Source organism: Crocodylus porosus, unplaced genomic scaffold, assembly GCF_001723895.1.
Source record: "Crocodylus porosus isolate Cpor-Errol unplaced genomic scaffold, CroPor_comp1, whole genome shotgun sequence".
In the NCBI taxonomy this organism is placed as follows: Eukaryota; Metazoa; Chordata; order Crocodylia; family Crocodylidae; genus Crocodylus; species Crocodylus porosus.
In genome coordinates this window covers 40,461,447-40,475,368 of record NW_017728951.1, presented here as the reverse complement: position 1 = coordinate 40,475,368, position 13,922 = coordinate 40,461,447, and the positions used below count along the sequence as shown (strand labels likewise).

The 13,922-nt window shown below is 50.2% G+C and overlaps 1 protein-coding gene across 5 annotated transcripts in view; it reads right to left on the bottom strand.

Moving 5' to 3' along the window:
• Positions 1-5,633: 5,633 nt before the first annotated feature.
• The window catches only part of ZSWIM8 (zinc finger SWIM-type containing 8), a 97,540-nt gene continuing 89,251 nt past the window's right edge, over positions 5,634-13,922 (bottom strand). For 3 of the 5 annotated variants that reach the window (XM_019555868.1, XM_019555870.1, XM_019555871.1), the window contains 4 exons: positions 11,443-11,616; positions 8,822-8,941; positions 8,326-8,504; positions 5,634-6,642 (listed from right to left, as the gene is read on the bottom strand). In XM_019555868.1, the coding sequence (XP_019411413.1) occupies positions 6,439-6,642; positions 8,326-8,504; positions 8,822-8,941; positions 11,443-11,616 (677 nt within the window). In that variant the 3' untranslated portion in view covers positions 5,634-6,438. The remainder of the gene's footprint in view (positions 6,643-8,325; positions 8,505-8,821; positions 8,942-11,442; positions 11,617-13,922) is intronic. The other 2 variants (XM_019555869.1, XM_019555872.1) reach the window with 2 other exon arrangements.

Sequence of the window (13,922 nt, the reverse complement as noted above, 5' to 3'; positions counted from 1 at the left end):
CTGGGCTTCATCAGCCTACATTAAATGAAAAAGGATCCAAATGAAGGCAAGGGCAGAAGGTGAGGCCTTAAGCCTGTTTCAGACCACAGCTAGTCACCTATGCCATGGGGTTTTGTCTTACTCTGATCAGGCACTCTAGAGCAGCAAGGGACTGAGTCACTTCTGAAACAGTTGCTGCTTCATTTTGCTGTTACATTCTTAAGTTCTCTTTGGCTGAGCCATGGGCACTTCTCATGTATAAGGGGAGCCTCTGGAGGCAGCAGGTTCTCTCTCCCACCCCACAGCATTATGCACACAGGAGAGAAGGTGGGGGAATGCTGCTTCTTCAGAAGACAGAGGCTCCCCGAGAGCTTTCTGGCCAGGAACGTACATAACTTACGGCAATTTCTGCAACTGTCATGATTTTTCCCCCCTCCCCATCAGGGAAGAGAAGCTGTTTCAACCAAGCTTTTTTCATTGAGCCCTAGGTATTGTGTATTTTTAAATGGTGCATTTACCATTGTATGTAAATGTATATAACATGCAATATAGTATTTTATTCCATGTGCCCTGGGGAAGGGTAAACCTTGTGCAGTCGGAAAAAAGAGGAACAAAACCCATTCTCAACCTTGTTAAAGGCCAGAAGAGGCAAGCTGAGGAGAGCCCCACTTCCTGCACTGGATTCATGTATAATGTCATTCACATTGAATGATGATGATAACGGAGAAATTCTTGGCTCTCGCAGCTGAGCACAAGTGTCTGAATAAAGGCTAGAAGTAGCAATAAATGTACTACTTATTTTTTGTTGGGCTGCGCTAGTCTGCCACCTTATCTTCTGCCTGCGGTTGCTCACACAGCAAAAGCCACCCTTCCCTCAGGGTGTGCAGGGACAGCTGCTAGCCCCCAGGCTATGGCAAGCAGCAGCTCTATGCCACAGAGCTGTACATTGTACAACAGGCTGCAGCCAGGAATAGGCTCACATCTCTGATGAAACAAGACCGAGTCCAGTGCTGCTCAGGGCATGACCAGGGAACAGCCTGCTGTAGGATTAGCACATCTATAAAGGTGCTCACATTCTCTCATTTCACTCAGCTACTAATTAAATTTGAGGCTAGGTGACATTATAGTTAAAATTAGGCAGCTGTTTGAACAAACAGAAATAGCCAGCTATCAGGACCCCACGCACTTCAAATTGCAGACCAGGGCCTGAGGCAGAACCCACCCAAAAAAATGCAGGTGCAGTACAGCCTGCGATTGTATTATACACTGCATTGCAGAGCTCCCTTCTGAGGCTCCTCTTAGACTTCCCAACTGTGTTGGTCCCTTTTGAATTGTCACTTGTACTCAAGCCTGCAACACCCAGGCCAATAGGAATGAGCTGCTACTGCAGATTTGTCCAACTTCAGTTCTTCTTCCTCAGCCTTGGTTTCATCCATTCATCCAATGGCTTGGGCCCCAATTCAAGGACTCTTAGCCAGTCTACCCCAAGCAAGGTTTCTCAACCAAAGCTTCCTCCTAACTGGCACCTTCCAAGTCTAAGGAAACAAAAACCAAATCGGCTATTCATATAGGTTTCAAACACAACTGTCCCATGTGCAGATGCATTACCTTTACCCTGACTGGAGGCTGATGAAGTCCGTGCTAATGTGATGTAGTTCAGTGGAGATGAAGGGCATGGCCACAAAAGTTGTTCTGTAAGAAGGGAATTTAAAATGTACAAGGAAACAGTTCCTGTATCACTGCTGTACAAAACCTTGCGGATGCCTAGCACTGACCCACCACCACAGAGTATGAGAATTTCTGCAGACTTAAAAAAAACAAACAAAAAAAACCCAGCAAATTCATAAAAACTAGTACATCACCCAAGATGTGCATCTAGAGCAGTGAGTAGTTCCAACCTTTTTTTGCCACCGCCTGCCGGCAGAGCTCCCAGCATGGGACATGGCTCTTTTGTGCGCAACATCACCAGCACTGCCCCCTGCAGCCCCCATTTGCGTCACAACCCGACATTGGGAACTGTTGATCTAGAGCTTGGTTTTGTAATGCACTGAAAAGAGAACTTGTAACCCTGAAAATACTGTAGGAGTTTCCTCAGAAGAGGCTGCTGCTTCTCCATACTAGCTTGGAAAATCATGAGCTAGAAAATGGACTTATTTGATCCCATTGGCCTGAAAGGACTCTCCAGGTTAGACTGCACTGTTGAAGAGATCACATCTTGAGCATGTGCATTTAAGAGGTTAGAAGACTTATGACCAAAAGGAACAACTGCCTTGGGGAGAGAGCTTAGTATTGTCAGACAGTCAATGGCTAGAGTCGAAGTTCACCAAATGCAGCACACTGAGCCTTATTTTCAATTCCAATTTCTTGAAACTTCCCACAAATGAAAGCCACAAGAATGAAGATACCATAGCCCACTGTCTGAAAGTACTGTTAAGCTGAGGTGGGGAATATTATCTGCGCAGAAAACCTCAGCAGCAGCATCCCTTCCACGTTAGTAATAAGGCCAATAAATACAGAGGTGTTGAAAACAGAGAAGAGACCCAGTTATGATCAGGGTTCAAGGAAGGCAGTGCTGAAACTGGAACCTAATTCCCCAGCCATGGGGTAAATGCCTCTTTATGGGACACCAGGAAGCCTTTCATGGATAGTGTAATGACATCCTGGCTTGAGCATTCTACCTGGGACCAGTCTCCAGGTACCCACGCTGCCCAAACCCAGCGTTGCAGTGCTGGAAGCAGGAAGAACCTGTGATGGGTCATACTCTACACTGGCAGAGCAGAGAAACGCACCTCTTGTCCTAAGGCATGCAAGAAATGCCCATCTAAAATGGAGTCATGCATCGGAAGAGTGTTCAGAGCTGGCACATTACCCTCGTGTGTTTGATCCGTGTCCTTCCCAAGTATAACCTTGCGACCAAGTGAAACAGGAATGCCAGAGAACTGCCCTGGCAAAACAAGAGGAGAAACATCGCACAAGATGTTCAGAGAAAGAAAGAGGGGCATTTGAGGCACATTGCCCCCAATCTTAGAGCAGCGGGGCCAGGCATGCTACAAATTATTAGCCCATGTGCTATCCAGAACCCCTTCCGCTGTCCAATTGGTTGGCCTGCTGCTTCTCACCCTGTGCTCTCTGCCTGATCTGCTGCTCTGCTTTCTGCCCCGTCACTGTGCTGTCTGTCCCCTCCCTAGTGTGCCAGCAGTTGGCCTTGGAGCCGTTTGCAGGGATTTCATCCAGGAGTTTAAACCCTTCAGGAAAAGACAGTGGCTTTGTAAAGAGTTATTCTGGTAAAAACAAAAAAACCCAAAAAACAACTCTGTTCCTTACTGAAAGTGCTGCCTGGTTCTGCAGCAGACTGCAGCTTTCTTCTCTCAGCTGGCTTTGCCACAGATCTAAGAATTTGGCTCATCTGTTCTAACCCCCTGCTGAAGGGCAGGGTGGGGGCAAGACCAAGGCAGGACTAGCCAATACCAAGAGGAAAAATATCACAGGAGAAGCCTGCCAAAGGAAAGAGAACCCCCGCAAAGCAGAGAGAAGAGGCACCTCCAATAACTCTGGACCGTCCTCATTTACACAGGGCACTTCTGGCACTGTAAATGTAAAGTACAAGCACCCCACCTGTTACAACTGTGCGTTTGCCTTTATGCAAGTGATGCACATGTCCTCCCTAGCAAGCAACCCAGCACTTTCTGCTTGTATTGAAGAGGTGACCGTCCAAACAACATGTTGTGGTCCTCAGAAACCTAGGGTAGCTGCTATCCACAAGCTCCAAGTCCCTTTGCTCCAGTCTGAGAGATGCACATACATCTTCTTACAGCTGCAGGAGAAACATGTAGGAATACAATGAAAGCAAGGAAATGCTGAGATCGAGTGTCCTTCACACCTACCCCAGTCTTCTCCACAGTTTTCTGGCAGTAAGGAGCTCTTTGGTTACTCATATGGTCCAACTGCTGTGGTGGATGAGTTTGAAATATCCTTCCCAACAGAAATTGAGTCTCCCACTCAATCTGGATTAACTAAATCTGTCATCCAGTTTCTCCTTCAACCTAAGTGCACACACTTACCTCAGTAACCTGTTCTGTGCCTTGTGCTCTGGCATTCAGCACATGCAGCTCCACCACTTTGCCCTCTGCTCCCCTCCCTCCACTGCATTCTCCCCCTCCCTCATGCTTTTCATTAGACTAGTCAGATGCAGAAAGGTTAGGAGACTTTCAGAAGTTTCATCTGCACAGCTTTGAACATGGGGCCTCCTGCTCTCCAAGTGGAAACCAAGCCAACCTTCTTTACAGAGAATGTTCCTGGAGACCTAGACCTAGACAAGTCCTTCATTTTCAACATTAAGATAACTTGAATCACACCCAGTCTTCAGTTATCCCAGCAACACCAAACAGTTCCTATTTACATAGTGCTGCTATTTCAGCACCCCAACCAGGCAAGCAGATGCACTGGAAACCTCCAAGATGGGATATTTTCTTCATATTTAGCTGAAGACCGGTAAAAAAAACAAAAACAAACAAACTTTCCTGCATGTTGCACCTTAATATTTCAGCAGCTTTTTAATCTCTCAGCCCCCATGTAGGCAGCCACTTGAAAAGCTATTTGACCATTTAACAGGACGTTCAAAACAGTATTTGAGTATGCCTGAAAACTATTTTTGCCCAACACTTGCAAAATCTGTCCATGCATTTCAACAGCACAGGTAATGAGAACCTCTGGAACAACCTAGCAACAAATGCAGCTGAGCTTCCATCACTTGAAGGCTTTTTAGCAATCAAGGAGGATGCTATACTGCAAGTCAATCCCAAGTTGTGCTTGATACAGGAGCACCTAGACAAGATTCTCAGCTGAGGCTTAGAAGGGGTGATAGTGATGGTCCATTCTGGCTTTAATTTGTTAATTCTTTTAAAGGGTTACTGATAACAGTTTGAACTGCAACACGTCCCCTTCCCAGCACCAGAAGCCCAACATGGCTGGACTGTCTTAATGCACAAGAACCAGAGTGAAGCTCATTGTTACTGGCCAAGCTGAGTGAAAAGCAAAATGCACAGCTGGTAAATACACAGGTTGGATTCTTACCATCTTTTTAGCATCTGTGTTGCTATTATTAACAAATGAAATACACCATACCTCCTTTCACAGATACATTTAACATGGCAGTAATCCTTTAGGTGTCCCAGACAAAGGAAATGCTTTCTTGTTCAAATGTCTTCCCCACAACAGCATCTCTGCTGAACTTCTTTCCAAAAACTTACATGAGCAAATGGCTGGTCTTCCTCTCTTCAGACCATGTAGATGGTTCCAGGAGAGCAGTTACTGTTAGTTCACACCTCTACATTACAATTAAGCTTCTGAATAGTATCACCAATGTTCAAGCCCAAACCCGGTGAATGTTCAATAAGGACACATAGGAGGCTTCACTCCACTTCTACCTCTTAAACTTAGCATTCTTGCAGATCCCCCAGGTATCTCATCAGCCAGCATCAACATGGGCTGCACGAAGGAAACACCTCCCCAATGCTATGCCAGGCAAAAGATTTTTCAGACCGGTTGAGGCTCAGCCCAAAGCAACAGCACCCAGCTCCCCTTCGTACTGTCCCAACTACCCCTCAGCAATACAGAAACATGCCCTCACCACAGCAGAAAGAGAGAGGAGGGAATCTGTCTAAGAAAACGAGTGTTTAATCAGGAAACGAGAAGAGACAAGGGATAAGAAATCAATTACAGGAGAGCAGTACCCCAGCCAAAAGGAACACGATCGTACAACTCAGAACGACCAGGATCAGAACATCCTATGGATCCAGCAGTGCCCCAGGGGGGAACACTCCTGGGAAAGAGCCCAAGCACTTCAATAAATCCTCCAGGCGGCTGAAAGCAGTCCTGGAGCAAGCCTGTCCAAGCCCCGGCTTCTTCCAACAGCAGCTGCTGTGGAGACTTGAAGGCAGCTCTAGCAGAAAGGAGCTCCCTGCCACTCCAACCTCAGCCTCTCTCAGCAGGAGATGCTGAAGAGAACGGCACGGGAACACTAGCTGTGCAGAGAGCAGTCTCAGCCTCTCCTGACGGGAGGCAGCCTATGAAGGAAGAGAAGCCCATAAAAAAAGTTTACATATTTATAAATGCCAAAATAAATATTTGAAGACAGACTCCCCCCAACCCCTCACACGCAAACACTGCGTGCCATTCGTGGGGCAGCCTCTGGGGCACAGGGCAGCCAGCTTCACTTCCTTACTCCCTCGTGCTTTCAAGGCCCATGGCCCACTGGGGAGGAGGAAGAGTGAGCAGGCAAAGCAGAGTGCTGATGTGCCGCGGTGCCAGAGGAATGTCATGGTATAAATACACCAGATCAGTGGTTGCCAACAATTTAAAACTAAAATAAAAAAAAAACACCATAAGGAAGGATGGTATGAACAGAACTAAAGCTAAACCAGGGCTGAGAGCTGCGGGTCCATAGGGCTCTGCCAGCCATCATGGCGAGAAGGTCGTCATTTCCAGAGAGACCCTTTGCCACAGCTCCTTGGTCTGCTTGCTCCGCTTTAGATTCTGGAGGATGTCATTGAACTGCATCATGCCCATGGGCGTCAGGCAGAAGGCGCTTCTGGCGCTGCGGATGGCATTCACAAAGTCATCATAGTCAGCTGGAGTGAGGTGGATCAACCGGTGGTGAATGTACTGCAAGAGGAAAGGGAAAGAGCATGACAGTATCCACTTGTTTGCCTACTGCTGGCAGTGAAGCTCAGGGTAGGGCTCAAAAGCTTGCATATGAAATATCAAAGGTTTCCAACACCCAATAAAAAGCCCAAGACTCATGGCCATGCCACATGTTACACTCAGGATGAGTTAACTGCTTTTAAGACTACTAGTAAAACGTGCCAAATGCTAGTTAGGACTTGTCATGCAAGGCAAGGACTACCTCCAGATCGCAGTAAGTACCCACATTCAACTACCAGACTGCTCCACAGAAACTCTACCAGTTCAAGATGCATGTGATGCAGGGGCTGAGACCGACAGTCAGCTGATCATTGATCACAGCCCTAGCACCACACCGGGGCCAGTTTAAGACTGTTAGCAAGAGACCTGGCTTGCCCCACAGATTCAGCAGCAGGAGCTGCACCCTCTCAGGCTCAGCTCCCTATGCCTCCCCTCCACCAGCTGAGATCTGGCTTGCCCTGGCATGCTGACAGAAGGTGCCCTAGTGCTGAACACTTAGGCACACAGTGGCAGCAGAAAGGGGGCTCCAAACATGGGGGTTGCACATCCATACAGTCAGATGGGCAAGCTGCAACACCTAGTATTGGGTGGGGGCACAGCCAATTCCAGCCCTGTCCAAAGTAAGCTATACTGTGCAACTGCTCAGAACATGTTTTAACAGCTTGTAATACAGCACAGGGATGCTCACTATTCACACATCATCCTTCCTGCTGCCACACAGACAGGGAAACTGATGCCAAGTCACTACAGGGCACCTCCAGGTACCTGAATCTGTCACTTTCCCATTTGTTTCTTGGCTGAGGTCCTAAAGCAGCAGCCCAGCCCATGCAAGGGCATTTCTGAAATCCACTTCAAACAAGGCTGCAGTGCCCTTCATGCAAGGGCTCCAGTGCCACAGACTGCCACTAGGTGGCAGAACAGTATTCTATGTAGATGGGTCTAGTCTAATCCCTCTTTCACCAATTTAGCCATAGCTGCATCTGCAGAGGCCCCATACACCTCTCTGCTCTGACTGCTCTGGTCTAGCACAGCCTTTCTGCCCCAGCTGGATCAGAGTGGGAGCTCTCACCTTCCAATAATATCCAGAGATATCTACTCAGTGGGAGAGCAACCAAACGGCCAGCCTACCACTGTCGGTACGCCACATACCCACCTACAGAGTGTGAGAGGGAGAAGCGAGACAAGCCCAGCCTACAGACTGGAAGAGAAGAGAGACAGCCAGACAGGGAGGGGAGACCTAGACTGGGGAGAGAGAAGAATGCCAGAGAATGGGAAAAAATACCTGGTGCTGGAGCCCAATGGGGAAGGAAGAGAATAATAAATTTGTGCATGAAGCAGGGCAGAAAAGTTCCTCCAGACATGTGGACACAGAAGCAGGCACCCTGAGGTAACACTCCCAATGGTGGGTGTTGATGGAGCCAGCATAGGAAGACAGTACTGTGTCTGGTTTGGACCATCTCTCCCCAGGTCAGCCCAATCTGCTCTGCCCCCTACTGCCAAAAGAGATTGTCCATATGGATGCACTAATTCAGAGTCAGACAATCCCAGTGAATCTGGGACCCTAGGTGCTCCTCCTATCCTATGCACTAGGACACTACCAGAATGAGCAGACAAACAGGTCCAGCAGCTGGTTTGGCACGTTACCTGCATGTATGCTTGCTGGCACCTTTGTACCAGCTGGTGGAAGGCTGGAGTGCGCAGATGATTGTGGACATGGGCGGGGTTGAGCCTCTGCAGAGCTTCCATGATGATCTCCTGCAGCACAAAAGGGCTCAGCACACCCTTGGCTGCACCAACACAGAACTGATGCACATAGTTGACACCTGCACAGAAAGGAAAGCTCATCATGGAAGGTGAGAAGAATGGGGAATACAGTTACGCCACATAAGCACTGGGGCCTGGCCAGCATCACGCACTTATGCAGCACCTTGGAACTGCATCTCTATAGATCTCAGGGAAGCCACCACTGCCTGGACTAAGGGGCTGCTGCCATTCTCCACAACACTCCAGGGAAGGGCACTAATGCTCTTTCCTGGTACACCTATTCAGTTCTGTGGCCCATGAACTTGGCCTTTCCACCAGGACAGACCCTTCAGTGCACACCTGCCAAAAAGTGTCAGAGAACTGCCCTATTCCTTACCTAGCTTGGCAGCTAATCCCAGGAGCCATTTCACATCCTCTGTGTACGGCGGACTGCGGGAAAAGTTGTTGGGATGATCGTTGTGAGCTCTACGACCAAGCATCTCCAGTGCCAGCATTCCTGCATGCAGGAACAAAGAGCAGCTCAGCCAAGCAGGAAGACACAGCCTGCCCCAGGGAGACACTGCCCTCACACCCATTCACCACTAGCTGCTCCAGCTCTATTACAGTGCCTCAGCCTGACAGGTCACACCCTTGGAGGCAAACAGCCCACAAGACAAATGAAGCAGCCTGCAGGCAAAGAGGTCTGATGGAGGGGAGTCAGCCACCCCATACTAGTCCCAAGCCAAGGGCTGGGGTGCCCTATATAGCAGTCTGTTCAGCAGTGCTGTGAAGGAAGCCCCACTGGCAGGCCAGCTGCTCACAGCACTGAGCTATCAGCTTGGGGTCCTAGTAGCAAGTCCTAAGAGTTCTGCTAGTGCAGGGGTAGGCAATAATTTGGCCCTGTGGGCACAGGCAGTTCTGGGGAGCTGCCACAAGCTAGTCAGCAACTCCCCCCGCCACACACTGCATGCCCTGCAGCTCCTCCCTGCCACTGGCAACAGTGCAGCCCCAGGCCAGACCTGGTCTGCCCCACACAGTCAAGACACCCTGCGCAGAGCAGACCAACTAGAATCTGCACACACAGGCACCAACTCCAGCCTGCCCCATACCTGCCTGCCCATGCCGAACAGCACCAGCAGCCAGGCAAAAGCTGCTGTTTGGTGTGGGTAAAACATAGTTCCTCCGCCGCACCGCCTCTGGGCCCTTTTTGCTCCAGCCACCCAGAGTCCATGCCCAATCTACCCTGCGGCTCCTCTCCACCACTGTCACAGTGCCTCTGGACTGCTCAGTCAGGCAGCCCAGGCACAGGCTCCAGGTGACTGTAGCAAGAAGAGTCCAACAGCAGCAAAGGGGAGAGGCTACTTTTCCTTCATACCAAGCAGCAGATTCTGCCCAGCCACCACTGCTGCTGCTGCCCCTCAGTAAGAGCGAGTAAATCTGGAGCAGGTGTGTGGTGGGCTGGGGTCAGGGTTGTGCGTGCAGGATCTGGCTGATCTGGAGTTGGTCCACTCTGTTGGGTTGAGTCCAGAGTGGGTGTGGTGGGGTGGGCTGCGATCAGAGCTGTGTGCGCAGGTCCCTGACTACCATAGGGCTGGGCTCACCAGCAGCCAGAAGGAGCTGCCACTTCCTAGGCTGCCTAAAAAGATAGTCCTGCTGTGGAGCCACCCCAGCCCTGCTGCGTGCCCATGGGGCAGTGGGATGCGCCACAGGCAAGACGACACCTGGGCCAGGTGGGACTGAGGGACCTGCTACAGGCAGGAGAAAGTCCCTCCATGGGCCAAATCCAGCCCAGGGGCTGTATTTTATCCACCCCTGCCCTAGTGGCCCACTTGCAGCACAAAGCAAACCAAAGAAACAGGCTCCACTGCAAGAGGGTCTGGGTGCTCTGTTTATGGCTCCAATCCCTAAGCCTAGCGTTATGATGGACCTTGTCCCTAATTTTCCCTTGATATCCCTGGTGCTCAGCTCCATGACAAGATATAGCCTCCATGCCACCCTGCTCCCTCACCTTATGCCTAAGTGCTATGCTAGCTTCTTCTGCCTCTGCAAGTGGGTGCCTGTCCTCATGCTGCTTCCACATCTAACCACCCTCCATTCCTGGCTGATGAGTACTTTCTCCCCCACAGCTCCCTCCTTAAGTCACTGCTTCCAGGCAACATTCTTTCCACTCCTTGTCCCATATCTACCCTCAATCTCTCTGCCCCAGTCAGCTGTCCCATTTGCCCTGCCTATCACTGAGGATACAGCCTGGAGGGCAGGGAATTTATGCAGTGATGAAAGGTTGGAGCAACTTATGATCACTCACAAATCCTGGGGCACTGACACTATGGCCAGTGCAGACCAGGCAGAGACTGCTTACTTAGTTGTTTTTGTCTTTTCACAGCTTTGATGAAGCCAGCCACTGCTTTGGAAAGCTTATCCTACCGCTGATTTCATCTACAAGGTGCAAACCTACCTGCCTTCTGCCTGCTGTTGTAACCAGTTAGACTGGGAATGCACACAGCCATTACCTACCCACAGCACAAAATAAGTTCCCCTCCTGGTTGGGATGGCACCAGCATTCTCCTCCTCCAAAGACCCCAGTGGTATTACTGTGGCACCTCTGCCAGCTCAGGGGGAGGACTGCACATGCCATGTGACCCCTCCAGGAGTAGGAATGGAATTTTCCTCCCTCTCATGACTCAGGAGGTTCCAAGTACCTCTCTACATGATCCACCCAACTCCTTGCCCCAGACTTGCTAGGAAATTATAAGGCTGCTCCTAAGCTGCTTGCTTCGGACTCTTCTCCGTCTAGCTAGCTAGTTCGCGGCCAGTCTGGGGTAACAATAGAAACGTCACCCCAGCCTGAAACTGCCTTTCCTCCATCAGCATGCGACAGTGATGCAGCCTTATCCCAGCACCATGCTGCCATCACCAGATAGGTGCAGAAAAGAATGACCACACAGCGGTGGGAGTCTCCTGCAGCTCTGGCCCAAATCCCTATCAAGGGCCAGGGGAGCCCCAACTGGTTGTCCTTACCAACTCGGTAGGCAGAGTGGAGGTAGTGCAGGCCCTGAGGGCTCACAGGTTGGCTGTGTTGTTCATCCTCGGCAGGAAAGCCCCCTGTAACAAGGGAGTTGGGCTGGGAGGACAGAGTCGTCAAAGAAGCCCCTTGAATTGCTGGGAAGGTTGACCCCGCATGGACGCTTCCTACTGGAGAGGAAAAAACACAGCAGCATTAGGGCACAAGCCCAGCTCCACAAGCCCCGACTGCTGTCTCCATGCTGTTCTGATAACCCAGCTGCAGCAACACACTAACTCTTTTTAACTGAAGCTGGCTGAAGGTGAGAAGTCAGGAAGTAAACAAGACTGCAGCTCTGGTGCCACTGTGAAGGCTTTGGCTTCTATGACCACAGCCCACACTTCAGAGCGCCAGAGTTACTGGGAAAGGACTGCCTCCACCTCACTCGCACAGGGAAGAAGCTCTATCCAGCCAGAATGGCTGACCTGCTTGACCAGGCTTTAAACTAAGTTCACCAGGGGAAGGGCAGATAATCTCTGGTGTAAGCCCACCAGCCACCAAACCATCAGGTCAGGCTGTACAAGGAAACAAACTCCTACCCCACCCCAGAGATGGGGCTCTTCCAGAAGTGCAGAGGAACCAAGGGCCACTGATGGCAAGCTCACTTGCCTTTACACAAATGCAAGGAGCCTGGACAACAAACAGGAAGAGATGCCCCTACTCCCAAACAGTAATGATTATGATCCCATAGGAATAACAGAGACCTGGTGGGACTCCACCTATGACTGGACCACAGGTATAGATGGCTATACCTTGTACAGGAAAGACCGTGTTGCAAAAAAAGGTGGGGCAATACATTTCCCTACATGCAGAGATTGGCAACAAGAAGGGCAACTTGAGACCCTCTGAGTAAAGATAAGGGCGGGGGGGGGAGGAACATGGTGAAGGGGATATAATGGTAGGAGTCTACCACAGACCTCCTAATCAAGAGCAAGAACTTGACCACGAGTTCACCAGGAAACTGCCTGAGGCTTCACACTCTTGGTGCATGGTTGTCATGGGTGATTTTAACTACCTGGACATCTCTTGGGAAAGGCACCCAGCCAAATCTGATTGGTCACAATGCTTCCTCATAAGCACTGACGAGGTTTACTTGTCTCAAGAAGTCTACAGACTGACAAGGGGCAAGGCGCTGCTGGACCTGGTACTGGCCATAGGGGATGATCTAATCAGCAGGCTGAGAATTGAAGGGAAGCTGGTTGATGGTGATCAAGTCAGTCAGCAAGACCAAAGTCCTTGATTTCAGAAAGGCCAACTTCCACAAGCTGAGGAAGCCAGTTATTCAGGCCCTGAGAAATCACAATCTGGCAGGGAGAAATGTCCATGATGAATGGCTGCTCCTCAAGGATGCAAGCCTTGAAGCACAAGGGAAGTCCATTCCAAGCTGCAGAAAAAATAGTAAAAGGACTGGACAACCCCCTTGACTCAATAGGGAACTCAAGGACCTCTTGCACCTAAAAAAAGAAGCTTATAAAGGATGGAAGATAGGAAACATCATTAAGGAGGAGTACTCAGCACTAGCCCACACGTATAGAGAGCAAGCTAGGAAAGTCAAGGCTGGAAGTGAGCTCAAACTCGACACTCAAATTACGGACAACAAAAAGTCTTTCTTCAAGTATGTGGGAAGACAGAAAAAGCACAAGGGTAACATTGGACCCTTACTAAACTAAGTGGGGCAACTGATAACCGACACTCAGGAAAAAGCCAATCTCTTTAATGACTACTTCATGTTGGTCTTCCATCAGTCCAGTGGGACCACCCTGCCTGACAAGAGGCAGGATAGCCAGGGGAAGCATGAACCTGCGCCCACCATTACCACCGATCTTGTGAAGAAACATCTTAAGAGACTCTACACCCACAAAATCAGGCGACCCGGAGGACTACCACGCTCTGGGGTGCGTGCTGAAGGAGATGGGCACACAGGTGGTTCTCTCTTCTATCCTGCCAGTAAGTGGACGAGGCAGACGGCATGAAAAATGTGCATCGCGGAGACCAACTGGCAGCTACAGGAATGGTGCTTCGAGGAGGGCTTTGGTTTCCTCAGCCACGACCAGCACATCACGACGAGAGACATGCTGGGATGGGACGGGCTCCACCTTTCCCCTAAAGGTGGGTGTGTGTTCTCTTCTAGGTTGGCAGACCTCCTCCGGCTGGCTTTAAACTAGGCTTGTCGGGGGAAGGGGAAGACGAGGGCGGAGGAAACAGACTGCCGGACCAAACAGCACCCACAACTACAGCCCAGCCCAGACCAACGAGCGAAGCGAACAACAGGTAAAAGAGAGGGGCCAGGGTAACGCTGGGACTAGGGGGTCAGTACACACACCCACAGGAGGCCTCAAATGCCTCTACACAAACGCTTGTAGTATGGGCAACAAGTAGGAGGAACTCACCCTCCTGCTGGCTGACACCAGCCCGGACATAGTGGGGATTACGGAAA